This window comes from Diceros bicornis, chromosome 8, assembly GCF_020826845.1.
Source record: "Diceros bicornis minor isolate mBicDic1 chromosome 8, mDicBic1.mat.cur, whole genome shotgun sequence".
Taxonomy (NCBI): Eukaryota; Metazoa; Chordata; class Mammalia; order Perissodactyla; family Rhinocerotidae; genus Diceros; species Diceros bicornis.
This window is the reverse complement of record NC_080747.1, coordinates 1,245,049-1,270,341: the sequence shown is the minus strand read 5'-3', so window position 1 is coordinate 1,270,341 and position 25,293 is coordinate 1,245,049. Positions and strand designations below refer to the sequence as shown.

The 25,293-nt window shown below is 47.1% G+C and overlaps 1 protein-coding gene across 10 annotated transcripts in view; it reads right to left on the bottom strand.

The window, feature by feature from the left end:
• Positions 1-22,769, bottom strand: part of NSD2 (nuclear receptor binding SET domain protein 2) — a 97,127-nt gene extending 74,358 nt beyond the window's left edge. For 2 of the 10 annotated variants that reach the window (XM_058546545.1, XM_058546554.1), the window contains exons 1-2: positions 22,630-22,769; positions 790-1,415 (exon numbers count right to left, since the gene is read on the bottom strand). In XM_058546545.1, the coding sequence (XP_058402528.1) occupies positions 790-1,386 (597 nt within the window). In that variant the 5' untranslated portion in view covers positions 1,387-1,415; positions 22,630-22,769. The other 8 variants (XM_058546551.1, XM_058546553.1, XM_058546546.1 and 5 more) reach the window with 7 other exon arrangements.
• Between the last annotated feature and the right edge of the window lie 2,524 nt (positions 22,770-25,293).

Sequence of the window (25,293 nt, the reverse complement as noted above, 5' to 3'; positions counted from 1 at the left end):
CTTATACTCATTTAAGTGGTGGGCCATCCTGAGTGTCACTTTAAGACATGGTGACATAAAGCACCATGTTCTTTCGTCATAAGTTAGGGTTCTCCACCCCAGCCTTTGATGTGTGAACGCTCATTCATGTGTGTTCAAGTGTCAGGCTTTGTGCTGGGAACCAAGAACATGAAGATGTAAGACACAGCCCCAATCCTTAATGAGACCAACAATCTGTGGGACCACCCGGTAGAAGAGATGGGTAAGTGGACAGTGAACCATGTGGGAAAGATGACCAGAGCACTTCTGTACAGCACAGCTCTGCTTCCCACTCCTTAGATGGTACAGATTAAAGAAGTCCCACGCTAGATCCCAATGAACCTCCATTGACCATACTCAGGCTAAAGAACGTCTTTTGAGAGGGGATACATGAGAACAGGATATTCTGAAGGTTAAGGGCTCTGGAAATGGTCAGAACTGGGTTCAGAAACTGGTTTTACCTCTTTTTAGCCATTTTAATATTGAACATTTAGTTAACCTCTCTAGGCTTCACAAATGGCTCAGCAGGCCACTGTGAGGCCTAAAGGAAGGAACATCAGGGTATCGTGGAGCTGGGGGCCCAAGCCACAGCCAAGGTTCCATCATCAGCCATGTGCAGACAGGGCGAGCTGGAGAGCAGACACACAGTAGCCTGTCCCAACCTCCTCCCCTCGCCACCCAGCACATGGAGGTGTCCTCACATGGTTCTTCTGTTCACTGGAACTGGCTGCTGCACTCTACCCTGCCCCAGACAGAACTCCTCATAAATACCTTTTTATCTGAGGGACTCGAGATCTTGGACACCAGAGCTGCTTCCACAAGGCCCTGCTCCAGTAAGGAGTCATATTTTATGCTTCTCTTCCTATTCCTTCTTGCCTTATTTTCTGGTTTCTGTCCATTTTCTTCTGACTGGGACACAGTAGCAGCACCATCACCACAAATGGAAGATTCAAAGAGAGGTTTCCCATTCATGTATGTTTTGGTGATTCTCAGCTTAATTTCAGGAGAGCCATTTTTGATAGGGGTAGTGTTAGGTGGTGTCCCAATTCCTTTCATTTCCTGGGACTCAAAACGCAATTTGGCATCGTGAGCACCGGGTTCTCCATTAAACACACGGGAAGTTAGATCTTTCAGCTTCTCAGCTGGAATAAAGGGAAGTGCATCGTGGCCATTAAATTTCTGCATGACCCCCTCCTGTAGACTGGTAGAGAGTTGGGCTTTGCTGAGGAATACAGAACATTCACGATTCACTTCACAGTTCTGAGTCTTTCCATTTGTATTGCCAAGGATTTCTGGTGTCTGCTTCATCTTTATGCACTTTACAACTTTCTGAACAGAAAGAGGACTTTTTTTGATGCTAAATTCCATTCAGCCCAGATGCTTCCGTTCTTAGAACACTACAGTATTAGAAAAACAAAAAGAAAAAGAAACATATATTTAAAACCTAACATAAGTATGCTAACACCTCTACAGCTTTGTGGGGGTTTTTTTTGAGGCAATTTATGGTGTTTTATATAAAATGATTTAGGTCACAGGAGGCAGTTCTAATACCACAAAAATGACAGAATCACAAAATGATAAAGCTGAAAGGAAAGGAAAAGGATTAATTTTTAAAGGGGAGAACACAAAAGTGAGGCAAGGAAACTTAAGTGGTTCCACCACCACTAACAAGCAATGTGGTCATGGATACATTACTCAATCTCCTTAATCACTCTTAAATTTTTTTTCCCCCCAAAGCCCCAGTAGACAGCTGTATGTCACAGCTGCACATCCCTCCAGCCGCTGCATGCGGGACACGGCCCCAGCAAGGCCGGAGAACCGGCGCGTCAGCACGCGCCCAGGATCCGAACCCGGGCCGCCAGCAGCGGAGCACACGCGCTTAACCGCTAAGCCACTGGCCGGCCCTCCTTAATCACTCTTGAAGCTGAGATTACCACCTGCTGCCAGTATGCGCCTGAGGCAGCTAACACAAAGCCAGGCCTGTGCAAGAGGATAAAACAGCTTAAAAAGAAAACAAACAGTCCCTCCTGTCACAGCTGAGGATGACTCCCAGGCAGAGGTTCAGCGATGCACCCAAGGTTACCTGGTCATCAAAGTTTAAAACCAGATCTTTCAATGCCTGGCACAGTATTAGTTCCTGACTGTTGGCAGTGGTGGGGGGCAAAAAGCCAAGAGTTAAGAAAGTGAGAAAGCAGTTCTGGTTTATGCTCAGGCTAGTACTCCAATCTCTACCCTCCGCACCCCACTCCTTGCCCTGGTCCAAATTACATGCTTATGACAAGGAGCACTGCAATAACGGTAAATTTATTTAGCTATCACCTGAAGATGAACTAGTGGAGGGCAACACTGCTGAGCCATAACATGCACTACTTGCAACAGGCCACACCGGTCACATGAGGCCCAAGTACAGAGGGGGGTGGTTTTAGGAAGACCCCTCTGGCTGCAATGTGGTGATGTGGGATCTTCACTGCACAGCTACAGTCCCCAGTCAGGGACAGCCAGTAAAAGCGCCAAAACCCCAAAGAGCAGCTAGCAACAAGGAACACGCAGGCACCTGTTCCAGCTGGGAAGACATCCGCCAAGGGTGCACTACGACGGCCACCTCCCAAGAAAGTGCAACCAAGAGCATCAGACTCCAGGGAGAAGTTGAGAGTAAGGACCAGAGCTGCCCACTGATATACAACAGCAGTTCTCAACTGGGGACAATTTTGCTCCCCAGGGACATTTAACACTATCTGGAAACATTTTTGATTACCACCACCAGTGGGCTACTACTCACATCTACTGGGGACGGTCAAGGATGCTGCTAAACATCCTTCAACACACAGCACAGCTCTCACAACAAAGAATTATCTGGCCAAAAATGCCAATAGCGTCGAGGTCAAGAAATTGATGTGCAGCAATAAGGGGCTGCCAGTGTCTGCAATCTGCAGTTTCCACAGAAATGACTGGGGGGGAAGCCAGACAGCTGAGGTGGGGACAGAGGAAAAAACAGCAAATTTAACAACCCCAAGTTCCAGTTTAGCTTCACATGCCCTAGACCACCTTTTGACACTGGAACATAATAAAAGTGTTCCGTTTGACTCACACAATATTTTTCTTAAAAGTAAATCAGAGTAGGTTCCTATTCTAGCTCATGTCAGACTAACTGGACAAAAAAAAACAACTACCTGATGGCACTCAGGTAGCAATCAGCCTTAGAGGGCACAGGCTGCCTGGGGCAGGACTCCAGGCTTCAAGAGCTGGGCTTGGCAGCCAGAACACAGAGCTGAGGCACAAAACAAGGGCCTGGGCCTGCCTGGGCTCCCTGCGCAGAGCCCACAGCAGGTCAGAAGGGTGTGGAGAGCAGCCAGCCACAGTGGTTCAGAGCAGAGAGTGTGGAGGCCACTGCCTGGGCTGGAATTCTGGCTCTACCACTTACTACAGCAAGTGACTGCAACCTCTCATCCACACTCTGGTTCCTAGGGACAGAGGACCAGCCTCATAGGGTAGTTCTAACCATTGAGGAGAAAGAGCAGGCATAACCCAGAGCAGACCAGAGTGTCTGCTGTCACAGCACCATCATCATCCGAGCTTCGCCACTGGCTAGCCCAGGACTGAGCCCTCAGCAAACGCCCAACCGAAGCCATTGGGAAGACAGAATCACCCTCAAGAAATCTGCTCTAGAAGGCTGTGGTGCCCCAAATCCAGAGCCAAGAAACTTAACATAAAAATGGGTCTAGTGGGCCGGCCCCGTGACTTAACGGTTAAGTGCGTGCGCTCGGCTGCCGGCGGCCCGGGTTCGGATCCCGGGTGTGAACCCACGCACCGCTCCTCCGGCCATGCTGAGGCCGCGTCCCACATACAGCAACTAGAAGGATGTGCAGCTATGACAGACAACTATCTACTGGGGCTTTGGGGGAAAAATAAATAAATAAAATCTTTAAAAAAAAAAAAAATGGGTCTAGTATGGGGGCCAGCCCCATGGCCTAGTGGTTAAGTTCAGCACACTCCACTTAGGCAGCCTGGGTTCGGTTCCCTGGCGCAGACTTACACCACTCATCGGCAGCCATGCTGTGGCAGCGACCCACATACAAAATAGAGGAAGACTGGCACAGATGTTAGCTCAGGGAGAATCTTCCTCAGCAAAAAAACCAAACATGGGTCTAGTATGCGTGATGCTGGTAGGGCCCTGCAAAGGCAACTGGGAAACTGCTCAGGGGAGCTTCTACAACCCAGAGCATGCCTGGAAAATCTCTCCGCAGAGGTGAGTAGGAGATAAAGATTACACAGCACACAAAACCACCACCAGCAGTGAGGAATACTCAAGGAGCTAGGCATAGGGTAGCATGAAAGGTCTTCCACAGACTAAAAATAGGATTTTTTTTCCCCTAAATTGCAGATTTGGAAAGAAAAACAGGCACTAAAATAAAAAACTCAATAGTGCATTGAATATAGCAGACTAAAGCAGCTAAATATATAATAGATTAGAAGATAAATCCAAACAAATCACCAAGGCATATGGCTGATAAAGAGATAAAAAATATGTAAAAGGGATTAAGAGACATAACATTCATGCTTCACTCTTTCAAAACTTTATAGAGTGCTTATGATGTACCAGACACTGAATTTTAGGTCCTGGGGTTACAGCATTGAACAAAATGGGATAAAAAATATTCTGCCACCCTAGCTAATGCAATAAGACAAGAAAAGGAAACTAAAGGTATACAGATCAGGAAGGAAGAAATAAAACTGTCTTTTTTGTGTGTGTGAGGAAGATCAGCCCTGAGCTAACATCCATGCCAATTCTCCTCTTTTTGCTGCGGAAGACCGGCCCTGAGCTAACATCTATTGCCAATCCTCCTCCTTTTTTTCCCCTTTTGCTCCCCAAAGCCCCAGTAGATAGTTGTATGTCATAGTTGCACACCCTTCTTAGTTGCTGTATGTGGGACGCCGCCTCAGCATGGCTGGACAAGCAGTGCATTGGTGCGCGCCCAGTATCCAAACCCGGGCCGCCAGTAGCGGATTGTGCACACTTAACCGCCAAGCCATGGGGCCAGCCCATAAAACTGTCTTTTGTTCAATGACATGACTATGTACGTAGAAAATCTGAAAAAAATCAAAAAATATCCTGGAAAAAAAATAACAAAGAATTCCCGGAACTAATACAAACAATTATAACAAGGTTACAGGATACCAGGCTAATATACAAAAGGCAATCACATCCCTATATACCAGCAATGAACAAGTAGAATTTGAAATTAAAAACACCATTTACATTAGCACCCCCAAAAAAGGAAATAAATACTTAGGAATAAATCTAACAAAATGTACAAGACCTATATGAGGAAAACTATAAAACTCTGATGAATAAAATCAAAGAAGAACTAAATAAATGGAAAGATATTCCATGTTCATGAATAGAAACATTCAATATTATCAAGATGTCAGTTCTTCCTAACTTGATCTATAGGTTAAATGCAATCTCAATCAAAATCCCAGCAAGTTATTTTGTGAATATCAACAAACTGATTCTAAAGTTTATGTGGGGAAGCAAAAGACCCAGAACAGCCAATGCAGTATTGAAGGAAAAGAACTAAGTTGGAAGACTGACACTACCTGACTTCAAGACTTACTATAAAGGTACAGTAATTAAGATAGTTGTTGTACTGGCAAAATAATGGACAAATAGATCAATGGAACAGAATAAAGAAACCAAAAATAGACTCAAATATATTCAACTGATCTTTGACAGTGGAGCAAAGACAATTCAATGGAGTAAAGACAATCTTTTCTACAAATGGTGCGGGACCAATGAGACATCCATCCACGTGCAAACAAATGAATCTAGACACAGACTTTACACTCTTCACAAAAATTAACTCAAAATGGATCATAGATCTAAATGTAAAATGCAAAACTATAAAACTTCTAGAAGATAACATAGGAGAAAACCTAGATGACCTTGGTTTGGCAGTGACCTTTTAGATACAACATCAAAGGCACAATCCATGAAAGAGATCATTGATAAGACTTCATTAAAAAAAAATCTTCTGGGAGTCTCTCTCTACTTGCTAGATGGGATGCTGCCCGCTTCATGAATCACTGAATAAAGCCAAGGAGATCTTCAAAAAACCTTCCACTCTGTGAACAACAATGTCAAGCCAATGAAAAGACAAGCAACAGACTGGGAGAAAAGGTTTGCAAAAGACACATCTGATAAAGGACTGTTATCTAAAACATACAACATAAGTGCTTATTACCACTGAACCGTACACTTAAAAATGGTTAAAATGGTAAATTTTACATTATGTATATGTTACCACCAAAAAACAAAAAAACAAAAAACAATACTCTGCCCTCAGGGAGCTTACATTCCAATGGAGTTCCAGGAGAGACTAGGAAGGATGGGAAAAAGGCAATTTTCAAAGAGACAACAATGTAAATATTTCCAGAGATGAAAGGAGACTCAAGTATTCAAATTAAAAGAGCACCCAAAGCTCTGAGCAAGATAAATAAAAACAAATCAATCCCTAGACACATCATATTGAAACTAGAGACCATGAAGGGATAAAAAGAAAATCTTAAAACCTAAGTACCCATAAAGAATAAGTTAATTGCCAGACTTAAGAGAAACGGTAACACAGACCTTTATTTAGCTTCAACAGATAGGAGTAGATGATGGAGTCTCTTAAAAGTGTTAAGGGAAAATAATTTCCCATTTAAATTACCATTTTCAGACACACAATGACTAAGGGAGTTTGATATACATATTCCTTTCACAAAAGAAATGCAAAAAGAGGTACCAGAGCAAGAATACACACTCAGAAGAAAAGAACAGGACGCAAAAGGTAAGAGGAGAGTGGTAATTCTAAAACAATTTTTATATTTAAAAAGAATGTGAGGATTCCTTTCTCTCATTTATCTGCACTCTTTCCAGAAACCGAATTAAAATGACAGGAAAGGAATTTCAAAAAAAGTGTAAACCCACAAGGACAAAGACAACAGAGGAATGAGAGAGATGTCAAACGAGGGAAAGCTGATGCGGAGGTATCAAATCAACATTAGAGATATGCTGCTTTAAGAGGAAGACTAATAACTTAAGTTCTCTTATTCATAAATATGTCCTAAAATAACAAATATAATATATAATCATTGTAAAAAGGAAAGAAAACACTGAAACAGAGTGAAAAATGAAAATATGGAAGTTAAAACGGAAATTCACAGCTCAGAGTTATCAGTGGTTTTCCAAGGGGAGCAGGAACAGGGTGGGGAGAGTTAAGCATCAGATTGCTCCTTTTTATAATAAGCTCTTAAGAATTATATAATTAATTCCTTACATTTCACAGAATATATATAATATAACCTGACAGAGTAAGTGGCTGGAGAGGCTGGGCAGCCCCCTACAGGGCCACATGGAATAGAGGAGGGGTCTCCAATGTGAAGGGAGGGGCAGAGCTCTCAGAAGGGAACAATCAACAGTCAAAATTATTCACTGAGCACCAGGCCCTGTTCCAGCAATTTGGAAACAGAGCAGTAAACAAAGCACATTCCTTATTCTTGTGGAGCTAATATTCCAGAAGGGAGAGACAGAGATTTTAAAATGCAGATATAATATGTTAGGGAAAGAGTAAAGAGAAAGATGCGGTGGAGGGTGGGCTAAGCAAGCCCCAAAGCTTGTTTCCCCAAGGCTCTGAAGCGGAGGCATACCAGGCCTCACTGTCCTACCCTTCCGGTTGCTCAGATGTCCAGCTGTAGCCCACACTGTTCGTTCTGTGAATCTAAGGGAGCAGAGAATCACCTTGAAGAGGTCTCAATGCTAGGACAGCAGTAAAGCCTTCAAGACACGCCCCAGAGCCAAGTCAGGAAAGGGACCAAGCTCCCAGTCATTCCTCCAGGGGCAAAAGAGAGACTTAAACGGAAAATCAAAGTTTGCAAATATAATTTATATACACGTACACACACATTCCCTTGTTTTCTAACATTTAACACTAATCTACCTGGAATACATTTTGGTTCTGCCTTCACTGAATGATGACAGAACCTCCATTCTTAAATCAAAGAACTCTATGGGAAGAACAATGAAATCAGTACCATTCGCTATAGAATGGGGGCTGAGGGCAGTGACCACTCTGCTACTCCAGAAGAAGAATTCTGTAATGAGCAGCTTTATTTTATAGAATTTACTCCCAGTAAAAGTTTTGCTTCTCCTGCAGAAATGCACCTACGACAGTAAAGGCTTTGTAACTGACCTGTTTCGTGTTTTGTTTGGCTGCAAAGAAGCTTAGAGCCACAGGCAAGGCTCAATGTTAGCCTTGGGCCTACCTATCTGTGCTGCTTCTCTCCCCCACAAGCCCAACTCTAACCTTATGACAATATATAACTTGATATCTTCCCTGGTCCCATTACCAGTTTTTGCTCTATATATTCTTAGTGTAACATGTCAAATCTTTGGACCTCTCATACACTGCTGAGGAGGATATAAAATGGTACAGCTGCTGTACCAGTAGCAGTTCCTCAAAAAGTTAAACATAGAGGGGCTGGCCCAGTGGCGCAGTGGTTGGGTTCGTGCGCTCCACTTTGGTGGCCCAGGGTTCACAGGTTCGGATCCCGGGCGCGGACCTGCACACCGCTCTCATTGGGCTGTGCTGTGGAGGCCTCCCACATACAAAATAGAGGAGGACTGACACAGATGTTAGCTCAGGGACAATCCTTCTCAAGCAAAAAGAGGAAGATTGGCAACAGGTGTTAGCTCAAGGCCAATCTTCCTCAACAACAACAAAAAAAGTTAAACATAGAGTTGCCATGTGACCCAGCAATTCCCCTCCTAGGTATCTATCCAAGAGAACTGAAAACTTACGTTCATACAGAAACTTGTACAAGAATCCTCACAGCAGCATTTATAAAAGCAAAAAACAACCCAAACGTCCAACAAGTGATAAATGGACAAAAGAAACGTGCTCCATCCAATGGAATAGTCAGCCATAAAAAGGAATGAAGCACTGAGACATGCTACAACATGGATGAACCTTGAAAACATTATGCTAAGTGAAATAAGCCAGTCACAAAAGGCCACATATTGTATGATTCTGTTTAAATGAAATGTGCAGAATAGGTAAATCCATAGAGATAGAAAGTATAAATGGTGGTTGCCAGGAGCTGGGAGATGAGTGGGAATGTGGAGTGACTGCTCAATAGGTACGGGGCTTCTTACTGAGATGATGAAAATATTCAGGAATTAGATAGTGGTGATAGTTGCACAGTACTGAAAATATTCTAAAAACCACTGAATTATACACTTTAAAATGCTTAAATGGTGAATTTTATGGGGGTTATGTGAATTTTATCTCAATTTTTAAAACATCAAATCTTTTGTTGAATGGGAAAGGTATTAAACATATTAAGTTGTATTGCTCATATATATCTGTAAAATATTTTCCCTCTAAAATATACTTAAAGCATAATGATAATTCTCTGCATATAGTAGGGGCATCTGCTGCAAAACCTGGGAACTCCATGTCTAAAGAATTGGCCTCAAGTCCATGAAACGTGCAGTCACAGCCCTGACCGCGTTCCTCATGGCCTGGCAGCCAACCCTGCCCCAACTGGAGAAAGACTGGAGTTTAAGTCTAGAGACAGAGAACATTGGAGGGTTCACAACTGACGTGGGAGAGGGCACTCAAAGCAGAAAGGTGATGTGAAAGTCCAAGGGTGAACTATAAGACGCAGCCAGCCAAAGGACACCTACCAGGACCCAGAGAAAACACTGATACTGACAGTGGGGTCCTGACCAGTCTGCCCTCATGAAGCCCTCCACCCAGAGAACTTTCATCAGCTCCTGAACCTCCATCTTAACAATGAGACTTCAGTCACGGGTGATCACGAAAACTTACTACGAGAGACAAGAATTTAAAAGCAAAAGAAAACTAGGAACACACAACACAGGGAATGAGCGAAATCTCAAAACACACTCCCATTTGTAGTTAAAATACACACTTCTACCTAGGTATGTTCTACCTCTGGCTACGCTGTTGCCTCTAGGGAGGTCAATCAGGCCCCTGAGGAATGGGGTAGTAGGGAGATTTTCACACCAAACCCTGATAGCATTAGGTTTCTTAAAAAGAGAAAACACACATGGAAAGCCCAAAAATAACGAAGCAATACCTTTAAATTTTTGAGAGAAATTATCTTCAATCTAAATTATATGCCCAACGAAGCTATCAATCAAATATAAGCATAGAATAGATCATTTGGGCATGCAAAGTCTCAAAAAATGTTGCCTCCCACACATTCTAACTACCAGAAGGTATATCACCAACATATGAAGGTACACCACAAAAGACATATGAGACCCAAAAAACAAGTGGTCCGTCTCAGAAAATAAGGATGTGCAGCTGTGCCTCAGGCCTATGGAGGAGTCCAGTCTGGAGCAGGAAGACAACCAGCTCCAGGAGGAAGGTCACCAAGAGAAAAACACGGAACTGACAGATCAAGCATAACTCACCATCGCAAAAGGCTTTTTATACAGTTCATTTGGAAAACCAGGGCTGAGTTAGTAATAGATGCATGGAAAACTAAGCAAATAGAAAAACAACATAATTATTTCCACTAGGAAAACAAAAAGCCATACAAGAAAGTAAATATCGATCACAGTGTATCGTTTAGCTGAACAATCTAACAATTGATAAATATTCACTTAAACCAAAAATTATTATAAAACTGTGGTGGATTAAAGATGGCCAAAAATTCTTTGTCACTTCCTCCATCAAGAGATAACGTCTCTTTCTCCACACCCTTGAGTCTGGCCTGGGCCTGTGATTGCTTTCACCAATAGAATATGGCAAAAGCAATGCCAAGCCAGTGCCAGTCTAGCCTTTAAAAGGACAGGTAAGTTTCACTTCCTCCTTCATGGAACCTGCCACCACACTATAAGGAAGCCCAAGCAGCTCATGGGAAGGCACATATTGGGGAGAACTGAGGCCCATGTCCAAAACAGCCAATATCAACATGCTACCCACACGAATGAAACAAGCTGACACCACCTAGAGCAGAAACAAGCTAACCCTGGCACACCAAGTCCAAACTGCAAAACTGTAAATAAATAATGTTGTTGTGTTTTCAGCCACTAAGTCCTGGAACAGCTTATAATGTAGGAATAGATAACCAAAACACGACAATATTGGGAAGAAATGGGGAAGGGGAAGTGGGAGGCCAGGGGGGCAAGAAAGCTAAATCCTTATCTCCCACAGATAGAACTTGACACAAAATATAAACCTGAAAGTTCTCAACTCAGCAAAGTAAGCAAGTTATTTTTTTTTAAGTACAGATAGATACCCCAAGAAACAGCTAAAGTTGAGTAAAGCAGTTGCCCTGATGGAACAGGGAAGCAGAGTGAAGCAGAGGACTGTTACCTTTTGTTATGACCCTCACAGAGCAAATCATCTTTAGAGTACCTGGTTCAGTTTGATAAAAGAGAAGATAAATTGGAAATATACCCAAACATTTTGGTTGGTGAGATTATAGTTATAAGTTCCTTTCACTTTTCTGTATCATACAAATTTTTCATAAAATATGTTCTGATTATAAAATTATTAATAATAATTAAGCTTTCTATTTTGCTTTAATGATGTGTTAAGAAATTGCACACTCTGGGGCCGGCCTGGTGGAGTAGCGGTTAAGTACACGCGCTCCACTGCAGGGGCCCGGGGTTCGGATCCCAGGTGCGTACCAACGTACCTCTTGTCAAGCCATGCTGTGGCAGTGTCCCATATAAAGTGGAGGAAGATGGGCACGGATGTTAGCCCAGGGCCAGTCTTCCTCAGCAAAAAGAGAAGGATTGGCGACAGATGTTAGCTCAGGGCTGATCTTCCTCACACAAAAAAAATAAATTGCACACCCTTCAAAATGAGACTTCTATAAACTCTAGGCTGGAACTCACAACTCAGTTTCTGCTACATCATACCCTGCCCATCGTTCCTGTGTTGGGAACTCACAAAGGGAGGGGAGGGGTGAGGTGGGTGTCAGGATCCGGGCAGCTAAAAAGAATCAGCTCTGAGATCTCTGGCTGATAGCAGAGAACAAGAGAAGCAGTCGGTGGAGACCAAGGGAAGCAACAATGGCTTCTATGAGACAAGGACAGCCCACAGAGGGCACAGCCAAGAATAGGGGCCAGGCTCAAGAGGCCAGCAGCTCCACTCAAACATCCAGTGTGTGCCCTTTCATGCACCAGTTTTATGCTCAGCCACAAGGAGTCACCTTGGTGTCCTCAAGAGGCAAAACGTAAAGTAAGGGCAAGGTCCTATTAAAACACATTTTCATTTCTAATGGGCCATCAAGACACAGATTTCCTCTATCTCAGAAATTTATCAACCTACAAAAATGACCAGGGCTCCTCTCCAAAGGAAGCAGACAGGGTAATGACCTAAGATTTATCTGTTACTATTTCTTCTGAACCAGTAGATAGCTCTCAATAACACTCCACTGACCCACGGCAGGGGCCTGACACTAGGGTGCTGGTGCCACCCTGTTTCCGCCCTTTACTGACATAATCTGCTAATTCACAGAGATCCCTAAAACAGCCAAGAGCATACTGATATCTGAGAAATGTACCCAAGTTTAGCCTCCAAAAGGTAGACACTGGACAAACAAGCACCACTATTATTTTTTTCAAAGAAGTTACAAGGAGTTAAATTTTAAAGAGATAAATACTTGTTTATACAGACTTCAGAACTCAACAGAAAAGAACTCAATAAAATGTTAACATAATACATAATTCCAACTCATCTTCCACAAATAAAGTACACAATTTTCAGATACAGAACAAAAGGGAGAAAAACCTAACACGCAACTTTCTCAGTCTCATTTTGAAAGCTTTTATTTTTGGTAGTGCTGCTTCCACTGAAATATGCTTTTTCTCTCCCACTTGAGGAAGAGTAAGTTGCCTGAAGTCAAACAGCTTCTCCAAGCTCTCACGCGAGTTCACGCCGCCATCTCAGACTCACACGTGAAAGAATTTGAACAGATGAGAAGCAAGGGGCCTCCTCACCCAGACACCAGACAGGCTCAAGCAACATCCAGGTCACACGCAGACCAAAACCTGAGGGCTTCTAGGTCGGCCACCTTCCTTCCTTGCCACCCTCAAGTCTGAAGTGTGCTGCCTACACTCTGATCTGGCAGTAATGGCATTCAGTGCTGATACAACAGGCAATCATCCATTCAGCTCACATACACCGAGCACTTGCTGGTGCAACACAGTTCTAGGGATACAGAAGTGAACGAGAGACGAGTGCCCTGCCTTCATGGAGCTTTCATTCAAGCAGGAAGGGCAGGTGGGGGACAATAAACAAGGTGATGACTGCTGTGGAAAATAATCAGCCAGAGGGGATCAGGAGAGCAGAGAAGGTACAATTTCAAATGCGGGGGATCAACATGGGCTTCACTGAGAAACTGATATTTGAGCAGAGTGAATAAAATTTTTAAAAATTCCTTAATAAGCTTCTTCTTGTTTCTGAACCTTGAAACCAAAGTAAATGTAAATTCTTACAAAAAGAATATTTTGTCTGGACAGTGAATAGCACTTCCATCCATCTGGTTTTGTCCAACAAAAACTTAGGGGCCATCACTGCACCTCTCCCTGCAACATCTCTCATATTCCAAACAACAGACCTTTTCAGTTTTATTCCAGAACCCTTCCCGGCTAAGCCTATCTACTTCCCTCCACACCCACAATCTCAATGCTGGCCCACTACCATCATCTTTCAGCAGAACTACCACCACGGTCTCCTAACTGGCTTATCAATGAGCAAACTCACAGGGAGTAGTTCTCAGCATCGAGGGCATCAGAATCACATGAAAGGCTTGTTAGAACACAGATTGCTGGGCCCCACTCCAGAGCTTATGATTCAGTAGGTTGAGGGTGAGCCTGATAATCTGCATTTCTAACAAGTCCCCAGGTGATTGATGCTGCCAGTCTGGGGACCAGACTTGAGAACCACTGAACTAAGTTATGGTATAGTAACAAGCCCAAAAGGTTACTTGGCTCAACCCAAAGGTTTCTTTCTTGCTCATAGTACATATCTGTGTGTTTCCACAATTAGAGACAGAGAAAAGGAATGTGATAAAGTACACATCTCTTAGAGCTTCAAGTCAGAAGCGACATGTCAGTTTTCACTGTCCAAAGCAAATCGCGTGGCCAAACCAAATTTCAAGGGAGCAGGGCTATTCAATCCTACAGAGCACCCAAAGCAGGGACAACTGGAAAGACTCTAACCAGAACAGGCAGTAATCACAGATTGGTCTCCTATACCCACTCTTCACTCTTCCCTAATCCTCCCATCACCAACTCCACAGAGCACTCTCAGAAATGCACTTTCCAAAGAAAATAGATTCATGTTACACCCACTCCCCTTGCTTAAAACCCTTCAAGGGCCTCACATTGCTCTTAGGATGAAAATCCTTAATACAGCCTAAAAGAACCTGCCCCCGCCGCCATCTCTGCAGCCTTGTTTTGCACACAGTTCCCCTCACCCTCTGCTCCAGCCACACCGGCCTTCTTTCCACTCCTATCATGGGCTCTTTGCACAGGCTGTTCCCTCATCTGGAATACTCACACTCACCCTCTACCAAGTACTCTTCTGCTCTCTGCTCCAGCGTCAATCCCATCAGGAACTCTTTCCTGACACTCAATCCCCAGTTAGGTATAACCTCCCTATAGATGCTACTAAATGCGCTGATCTTTCCTTCAAGACATTCTTTCTTCTTGTTATGGACAACTCTGAATATAGACAAAGGTAGACAGAATAGGTAGAGCTCCACGTACCCATGCCACCATCAGCCTAGGGCAGTCCTGATCCAGCCGCACACTCACTGCTCCTTCTTCATAGAACTGTGAAGCAAATCCCAGATAGTGGATCACTTCATTGGTAAATATCTGTATGCATCTCTAAAAAGTACAAATTCTTTTCTCTTTTTTTTTTTTGGTGAGGAAGATTAGCTCTGAGCTAACATCTGTTGCCAATCCTCTTTTTGCTGAGGAAGATCGGTCCTGGGCTGACATCCGTGCCCATCTTCCTCTACTTTATAGGGGACGCTGCCACAGCATGGCTTGATAAGCAGTGCGTCTGTCCGTGCCCGGGATCTGAACCTGCAAACCCCGGGCCACCAAAGCAGAGCATGTGCACTTAACCACTACACCACTGGGCCGGCCCCCAAATTCTTTTCTTAAACACAAAAAAACCACTATGGCAGCTAAAAAAATAATAAAAATTCCTTGATAACAAATCTAATCAGTGTTTCAATTTCTAATTGTCTCAAATATTGTAAGTGGTGTTTAGTCGTGTCCTTTAACTAAGTGGCCTGTCTTGGATGCAAATAAGCCCTACGCAGTGCAATTAGTCGATGTGCCTCCAATCTCTTATTAGCTACAGTCCCTTCCTTTTTTTTTTTCTCCATGAGGAAGGTCAGCCCTGAGCTAACATCCATGCCAATCCTCCTCTTTTTGCTGAGGAAGACCGACCCTGAGCTAACATCTATTGCCAATCCTCCTCCTTTTTTTTTTTTCCCCTTTTTCTCCCCAAAGCCCCAGTAGATAGTTGTATGTCATAGTTGCATATCCTTCTAGTTGCTGTATGTGGGATGCCGCCTCAGCATGGCTGGACAAGCAGTGCGTCAGTGCACGCCCGGGATCCGAACCTGGGCCACCAGTAGCAGAGCGCGCACACTTAACCACTAAGCCACAGGGCCGGCCCCAGCTACAGCCCCTTCTCTTTTTTTCCCCCTTATTGAAGAGACTAGATTACTGGTCTTGTAGATTCCCACATTCTGAGTTCCACCAATGGCGATCCTACAGTCTGCAGTGTAGTTTAATGTGTTCCCTTCCCCCATATATTTCCTGTAAATTGGTTGTTGGACATAGAAGCTTGATCAGATTCAGGTTCAATTATTTGGCAGCAGTATTTCACAGGTTTTTCAAAGACGTGATCTTTTGTCCAGCGTCTCTGCCCTGTTTCATCACGCTCATAGGTCTGGAAACTCCATGGGAACAAGGACATAGGTTTTGGCTCATCACTGGCACACAGCTGATACTCAATGAATGAAGAAATGTTGGACAGAAGTACACTGCCATTCTGACTTATAAAAATATAATGGCCCACCCTCCTATTCACATATAGATCGTCTTATGTTAAAATGTCGCTTGAGAGGCAGAACAGTAAGATCCTACAGTACAGAAGCAGAGGTCAGGCCCTGCAGGAGTTCTAATCACTTACAGCCTTGTGACTTTGGGTCATTACTTAACATCTTTGGGATTCAGTTTCCTGCTGTGAGGAGTCAATAAGATGAGGCAAAGATTTACTGCTCAAAGCCTCATAGGGAGAAGCTTCTACACAGACAGCACCAACTTCAAATCTTTTGGGGGAAGCAACACAGAAGCCTCTTATTTTAATATATATTTTAATTCAAAAAATATAGGAATTCACATTTTTATGAAATAAAAATCTTTAAGAAAACAAAAGAAGGTGCCAGCCCCGTGGCTTAGCGGTTAAGTGCGCGCGCGCCGCTGCTGGCAGCCCGGGTTCGGATCCCGGGCACGCACCAACGCGCCGCTTCTACGGCCATGCTGAGGCCGCGTCCCACGTACAGCGACTGGAAGGATGTGCAGCTGTGGCATACAACTATCTACTGGGGCTTTGGGGGAAAAAATAAATAAATAAAATTATAAAAGAAAACAAAAGAAGACCCAACAGCTTTTTCAACTTGTTTACTGAATATCTTTGGGCACCGCCCGAAGCCTAGAAGACAAGTCAGAGGGAACTCACCTTGAAAGACTCACAACCTGGAAAAGAGGGAGGGGAACGAGCTCACACAATAAGTGCCATCATGACAGGGCCTGGCACCCTCAAAGAAATAACAAACTTGGGAGCAGAGAAAAAACAAATGCCAAAAATCTAGTGCCATGAGTGCAGGGCTGGCAACACTGGTGGAGACAGAGACAAAGGCTGTGCCACTAGAGGAGCACAGGAACGCCAAATGGGTCAACTTAGGGAGAAGCAACAGCACATGCAAGACCCGTGGGATAGAGCATGGCTCATCACCAGAGCTGCAGCAGCATGATAATGAGATCTCAGAGCAGCCACAAAGGACTGGCCAGCAAAGATGCTAGAAACACACGCAGGGATCACACGCCACGCTCAAGATCTAGGGCTTCCTCTTCTGGGTGAACAGTAAAGCACCAGGGACACACATTTTCGGCTGGTAGGCGAGATCAGAGCTTCTTTTTTGGAAGGAACAGAAGCTAGGCCCGCCTTCCCTTTCACCAGTTCACAGTAAGATAAAAATGGTGCCCCATCCGTCCAATCTTTCAAATTGTGAATACAAGAATCACCTGGGCCCACTCTCTCCTCTTATTCCAAGCCCCATGCTGTGTCCCAGTTCATCAATGCTGCTTTGGCCCCCTCTCTTGCATCTGTCCACTCTTCCTACCCCCACCTCCTCTGCCTTGGGAAGGCCATGATTCTCTAGCACTGGTCTACGAGCCTCCTTTCTGACCTCTGTCACCTGCCCACGGCCCTCCATCTTTCCAATCTCACACCAGGGCAAGCATGCTCATGCCACTCCCCTTCATCTAAAACCACTTCTGAGGGGCCGACCCCGTGGCGTAGCAGTTAAGTGCGCGCACTCCACTGCTGGCGGCCCGGGTTTGGATCCCGGACTTGCACCAACACACCACTTGTCAGGCCATGCTGCGGTGGCCTCTCATATAAAGTAGAGGAAGATGGGCACAGATGTTAGCCCAGGGCCAGTCTTCCTCAGCAAAAAGAGGATGACTGGCATGGATGTTAGCTCAGGGCTGATCTTCCTCACCAAAAAAAAAAAAAAAAAAAAACACTTCTGAGACATATTATACGCTTGACATCATACAAGGGGCTGAGGGTCCATTCATTCAAAGTCATCGAACGACTGACAGTCACTCAGGCACCGTCTAGGCACTGGGAGTACGAAAGTAAACAAAGCCAAAAGGAGAAAAATCCTTGCCCTTACAGACATCTCAATGTAGTCAGGAACACAGAAAAATAAGTAAAACACACAGAACGTCTGAGGATAAGCACTAGGAGAAAAAGCTAAGGCAGATGGGGAGAGCCAGATGGGCAACTGAGTATTTTAAAGCAGTGGTCAGGGAAGGTGCCTGAGAAGAGGAAGCTTGAGCAAAGACTTAAAGGCAGACAAGGAGCAAGTCATGGAGATGTCCAGGGAAGAGCATTCCAGTCAAGTGCAACAGCCTGAGGCCAAGCACGGCTGCAGTGCTTGAGGCAGGCCAGAGGCCAGGATAGCTGGGGCAGAGTGAGAATGGAGAGTAGGCAAAGGGGGCTGAAGCACAAAGTGCTCAAGACACACCTACAGGAGCCTCCCAAAATAGACAGGGAATCAAGGGTGGCTTTCTAGGAGTGAGGTCCAAGCTGAGAGCTGAATGAGAGGGAACTAATAGGAAAAGCCGGCTGTGCCCACAGATGCACTGGGGTGTGTGCAGTGTGTATATGGAAGTGGAGTGGAGAGGAGGGGCAAAAGCTGACCATGCAAAGGCCCAAGGGAAAAGCATGGAAGCAAGAGATGGGCTGAAGAGAACAGGTGAGAGCAAAATAAGAAGTGCAGTGAGAGGCAGAAAGCCCAGTGAAAGACTGGTCTTAAACCCCAAAGCGCAATAGAGATCCTTGAAGAGTGGGGCCTCACATAATCACATGTGCATTTTAGAAAGACCAGGCATGGTACAGAGAGCTAACTGAGGGTACTAAAACTGGAGTCAGAAACACACTTTCTGATCTGTCAGCCTCTGTAATACAGCAGCAAAAACACATAAACTTAATTCACATCATCAACTCTTTCAATGACAACCCAAACAACTTAAAAATGGAGGTCGCAACTCCTTCCAGTAAGATAAAACATTGTTTCTCTACACACCCCTAAGGAAGTCTGATTACTGGGGTTTTTGAGCTGTAGGCCAGCAGTTCAACTAACACTTTGCAATTTCCATCCTCGTATATTTTGTTGAAATATACCATTAAGTATTACAGAAATTAAGATGCTTTGAAAACTCATCTTTGGCCATTTGCTTTTTGGAATGCAGGCTCAAGAACAAAACTAATTTGAGGTCTGTCTGGATTTTTTTAACTAGCAAACCAAATTTCATCAAATCAATCGACTCCTTCAAAAGCTATATTGCAACCAATAGACAAATGTAAAATGCTGATGAGTCCTTGGGGTAACCAATGTAAGTCTTTTTCTCATCAAAGCGCTTACTGTAAATAACCATCCCTCCCTGAAAAAGAAATTAACGAATCATATAAAGACAGTTTGTAATGTAGGAGCCTAATCGTCTAGAACTTCCATGTCACCTCTTGCTTTTGTATTTTGTATACTTTATATTCTTTTTATCTTGCCCAGTGATACAGAGAAGTACAGTAGAAACATCACTGCTTGCTTCATCTTTGTGGTAGGTACAGATCTGTTCTATTATCTATTGTACTTATATGCTTGCCATGTTTCATGATTAATTTTTATTTAACATTTGATGGGCCGGCCCCATGGCTTAGCAGTTAAGTGCGCGTGCTCCGCTGCTGGCGGCCCGGGGTTCGGATCCCGGGTGCACACCGACGCACCGCTTCTCCGGCCATGCTGAGGCCGCGTCCCACGTACAGCAACTAGAAGGATGTGCAGCTATGACATACAACTATCTACTGGGGCTTTGGCGGAAAAATAAATAAATAAATTATAAAAAAAAATTTTTATTTAATATTTGAGTTAGCTACGATGAGAAAAGGAAAAGAAAAGAAACAGCTCTGCCTGGCAAACACAGTCTTCGCTCCCCAGTTAATGCAGAGTGACCTTAGGCCAGCCCGTTACTTTCCATACTCGGTTTCTTCCAGAGGGTCCCTTTCTGCTCCTACACGACTTAAAAAAGAGAGAGGCAAACAGGCCAGATGCTGGCATTAAAATGGGTTGTTTGTTTTCCTAAGTCATATGCCCATTTATTTAGCATCTACTGAGTACCTGCCATGAGGAGGCACCAGCAAAGGCCAGGCTGCCCAAGGCTATGAGAGTCCTACCTCCGAGAGCTCATCCAACAGGGGAGAAAGGTCACACATGGCCATTAAAATGCTGGGCACTCTGCTCAAAAGGGGAAGACAAACAGGGGGCCACACCTAACGTGGACCAAAAGTCCACGCAAAGGCCTACAGGCAGGACAGGGCACCACATATTTGGGAAACAAAGATACATTTACCGCAGCCCGGCAAAAGAGAAGAGTGAGGCTCAGGAGACTAAGATGCTTATTCAAAACTGCATACATTCTATAGCCAAGCAGTCCACCAAAAAAAGAAAAACCCTGCATACCAGAATATGTGAGGATAAAGCCTTATATCTTCAGTTCCTGTTGACTAATTAAAGCCTTTACTTAGGTTATTTGTCCAGATTAAATGTGCATGGCAAAATAAATTTGGATTATGAACTTCAGCATCATCTTACCACATCCTTTTATACGTGCCTGGTGACAAGAATCCTGTATCTTCTATAGCACACATTTTATTACAGTGTTTTCTATCCTCTCATCAGCACTTCTTAGTAAGTCCAATCCCACCTACTTTTACATGTCTTACACTGAAGCATCAAACCATAAAAAAGGAAGTAACTAATTAGTTTACATTCTGCCATATGAGTAAATCTTTTAAAGTTGGACTACTTGTAGGAGGAGAGGACATCCAAACAGGTGGAAGGCTCGACTCACTCTTCCTTGACTAAGCCACAGGGTCTCTAATTCCTGACTTCTAATTTCTGCAGTTCTGATTTACTCTTCATTTGGTACCTCACATTTAAACAGGTATTGTTTTAACAGCCCTGTACAAATTCGTTGCACAAAAACCATAAGCCTAGTTGCCACACCTGGTAGCATGTTTCCCTAATTCTTTTGCTCTGTATGTCTCCACAAATTTCAATTTTATGTTTACACACTATATATGAATATATCACATATGTGCACATACCAGAACAAATTGCCCATCATTCTTTAAAATTCATAAAGTCACTTATCTGATACTGTTAAATTGGAATGTTTACCTCTGGAATCAGAGCCCAACCTAACTGGTAGTAATGCACTCAGGAGGGGAGGATTTTTGGACTGAATAGATCAGAGTTCTTCACAAAAGCTTACACAAACTCAACCCTGCAGTAAGCCCTCACTTTATCAACCATCAGCCCCAAACTGAAGGCTGCTGGGTGTTTGAGAAAATGGAAGAAAAGAAAAGGAAATGACTCAAAGTAATCGTGCTTAAGGCATGAGTCCTCTCCACTTCCAGTAGGCAGTTTAGATTTGAACCATGGCCGGTTGTAGGGTATAGGAGCACACATCAAGTACACAGGGAAACGGCTGTGCTCACAGGACGAGTTTCCTTCGTGTTATTGCTGGGAGTTGTGCTTTTTTAATATAGTGGCTCTCATCACATTTAAATATGTAACTAGCACATTTAAAACATTTGGGAAAATAAAAGAGTTCAAGTCTTTTAACTTGATAAATGGGATGGCTTCTAACTTATTTTCCATCTTGACCATCTTATTTAAGACATACATAAAATAGAGTCAAGATAATCGCTGCGAGGTAGCAACGTCAGGTATTTAACTCGTTTCGTGATTAAGGAACACACATCTGGGTGTCTAACTCATCTAACAGTCAAAGCCTGGAAAGTCTGAGCGTGGGTCGTCAGCACCGAAGAACTTCCCTAGCCCAGCGCTGCGTTCACGCCTCACCCGACCGGTCTTCTCTTCACAGGTTCCGTTCACACGCACACGCCGGAGCCCTCATCTGCCTAAAAGCGAACGTCGGAAGGTCGGCTGGGATACTAAGTTTCAACTGGAACGTCAAACCTGTGACTAGTCCCATCCTGGGCACAGAAGGAGCAGAGGCTAACGCTGCAACGAGTCCACGTTCTTTCTGCCCAAACTCAAGAGCAGCTCTTGTTAAACGCCGAGATTCCGAACCGCCCTTCTGCGAGCGGGGCAGAGCCGGCCGTGCGGCCGGGACGCATTTCTGCGCGGCGGAGGGGACGGCTCCCCGCTGCCCCGAGGCCGGGGGCCGCGCGCGCCGGCGGCCGGGCGGGGTCCCCGCGACCCCTCCACCTGCCAAGGCCCGGCCGGCTCCGGGCGCCCGCGCTGACCAACGGCCGGCGTCCGGTCCGCGAGTGTCACCCGGGGACCCTCTGCAGACAAAAAGCGCCTCCCCCGGCCGGCCCGCCCCTCCCACCGCCGGCCCCGGCCCGCGCCTCACAAAGGCCGGCCCGGCCCGCCCGGCGCCGCCGCCGCGAACAAAGGCCGCCCGGCCCGCAGGCCGGCACAGGTGCAGCCGCCGGCGGCCGGGCCCAACATGGCCGCGCCCGCCGCCCGCCCGGCCCCGTTAGCCGCGGCCGCCCCCCGCCCGCCGGCCCCGCCGGCCTCCCCAGTCTTCCAGCGCCTCAGCGCCTCGGCCCCTCGGTCCCTCAGCCCCTCGGTCTCTCAGCGCCTCGGTCTCTCAGCCCCTCGGTCCCTCAGCGCCTCGGCCCCTCAGCCCCTCAGGCCCGCGGCGGCCGCGGCGGTTGGGCCGGCGGCTCAAGTGACCTGTTGTGCGTCGCATCCTCCGGCGGCAGCTCTCCGGGCGCGGCGGCTCCGGCGGCGGCGGCGGCCCGGGGAGCGGGCCAGGGCCGCGGGGGAGGGAGGGCCGAGGGAGGGGAGGGGGCGGCGGCGGCGGCGGGCGCAGCGCGGCCAGGCCGAGGCTCTCCGCGCGCGGCACCGACCCCGCCCCCGCGCCTCCCGCCCGCCGCCGCCGCCGCCGGGCCGCCGCCGCCTCGCAGAAGCCGCGGGAAAGTGCGCGCCGCTGATTGGCTGCCGCGCTCGCGGGCTGCGGCCGGGCTTTTCAAATCCGCGCCGGGCGGGGGCGGCGGCCGGGCCGGGGCCGGGCGGGGGGGCGCGGGGCGGCGGTCGGGCGGGGGCCGCGAGGCGCGGGGCGGGGGGCGCGGGGCGGGGGCCGGGGCCGCGGGACCCCGCGAGCCGCCTCAGACCAGCGCCGAGCGCGCGGCCCGCTCCCGCTACTCGGCCGGGCGCGCGCCAGGCGGCGGCTAAACCGAAAGCCGGGAGCCCGGAGTCCGGAGCGAGCGGGCGCGTGGTGACGTCACGACCGCGCGCCCAATCGCTGCCCGCGAGCCCGGGGCGCGCGGCCCTGGAGCGGGGACGTCGGGCTCGCGCCGCCGCTCTTTCCCCGCCGACCCGCTTTTCCAGGCGCCGCGCGCGTGAGCCGTCCGTGGCCGGTGCGGGCGGTGCTGCAGGATCAGCCCACGCTGGTCGCAGGCCCGGCGCCCAGGGGGTCATCCATGCCCCTGCCTCGGGGGCAGGAAGAAGGCGCCCGGGGCAGGAAGCGCGGTGGCGCGGGGCATGGTCGTGCCGCCCCTGTCGGGGAAGGCGGAGGTCAAATTCCACCTGCCCCCGCGTGCGGAAACCCAGCTGGAATTACAGGGGAGCGCTGTGGAGGGGGCCTCGGGGACCGCAGAGAAGGGTGTAGAGGCCCCCCCATGCCTGCGCTCCTGGAACCTGTGTTAGACTTGGCATAGGTGGTCACAACTACAGGAAGCGGGGAAAACAGGCTCGAGATAGGACTGGCTGGCACGGTGGTGTTGGGTCTTCCTGCAGAATATCTGCTGGGCATGAATTCAGCCGTTCCCTCACCTCCCAGGCTCAGGTCTGGACTGGAGCTGAGTGCAGTGGGAGATCCGTGGTCAGAGGCAGAACTCATAGTTCCTGAAACCGCTTGTGTGGGGGGGGTGCCATTCCAGTGGGGCAGAGGGGCTGGGCAGGAGTACCAGCTTGTGGTCAGAGTCCAGCTTTGGGAAGGTCACTGTGGCGGTAGTGAGGACAGTGGGCTAGTGGCGGGGAAGTGTGCCACTCGGATGCCCTTTCAAGAAAGATCTTCCTGCCCAGCCTCCGGCTGCCAGCTCCTACAGAGTCTGCCTCAGCTGCAGGGAGCCACTTCACCACCAATCTCACCCTTCCCTGGGGCAGCCAGATCCACGACTGAGGGGAGGGAGTACCAAGGCCTGGTCAATTCTGCCAGTGCTGGACTATGGTAGGCAGCACTCTAGAGAAGTTGGCACTTCAGACTCCCCACCTCAACCAGCTGCAAGGTTCAGTTGCTTCCCATCAGATCGGGGACTGGCCTAGGGCATGCCAGGGCCTGGATAGGGCCCCCCCCAGTGTCCCAGCTGAAAGGGATTACGGAATTGTTGACCCTTCCATCCAAGAACTATATGGTGAGGTCCTGCTGCATGCTGCACCTTTGGATCCTGAGGGACCAGAAGAGACACCCTTTCCCCAGCAGTCACTGCCAGGACACACCTTAGGCCACTGGGGGCCCCTGGAAGGTGTGGGTGGTGGCCCATTCATATTTGCATTTTGCCATATCTCTCTGGCTGTGGGAAGGAAATAGGTGCCCTCTCCAGGCCCTGGATCCTTCTGGGGCACAAGCCTGAAAACTGCCTGCCTCCCCAGCACCTTTTAAATCTCTGCAGTACAAGACAAATGCCACCATATTGCATTTGATTTCACAAATTTGGAATTAAGCCTCTCTTCTGAAAAAAATCTGCATTGAGAATACTGCAATCAACTTGTAAATTTATTCAAAACATGCAAGTGTGTGTTTGGATTTTCTTGAAAAAAGTTATTTGGGGCTGGCTGGTCTTTTCTCGCCCAGTGCAGGCCTCCCTGGGCCCAGCCTGGCTGTCTCATGGAGGTCTTGAGCCCTTTTCAGCAAGTCTGGCCAGCTGGACAGCCCCCAGCCCTGCACACACCAGGGGCCTCGCCTCGTGGAGAGCATATTTCTGATGATCCAGTCTCCCTCCGTCAGTGGAAGAAGAAAGAGGCTCCACAGGACTGCAGGTAGCCCATGACAGGTAGGCCCTCATGGGCGTGCACACACCCCTTACAGGCGCGCACACACCCCTTACAGGCGCTCACACATGAGGCCCCTGCAGGTGGGCAGTTGTTCCTGGGGCAGCTATTTCGGCACACACACAGCTGGGAAGTTCTGAGAGCCTAGGTGGTTTCCCCAGCACTATAGGCTGAGAGAACAGGTGTTCTTGGAGAGCAGGCCTCAGGCAGGCAGGTGAGAGCCATGAGAGGCGAAGCCCCAAGCCTGGTGGGCCCAGAGCGGTGGGGGGCAGTCAAGTGATGGCAGCAGCTGGGGCCAAACCTTGTTTTGGTCTGACTCTTGTCACTTCTCTGAATGAAAACTCT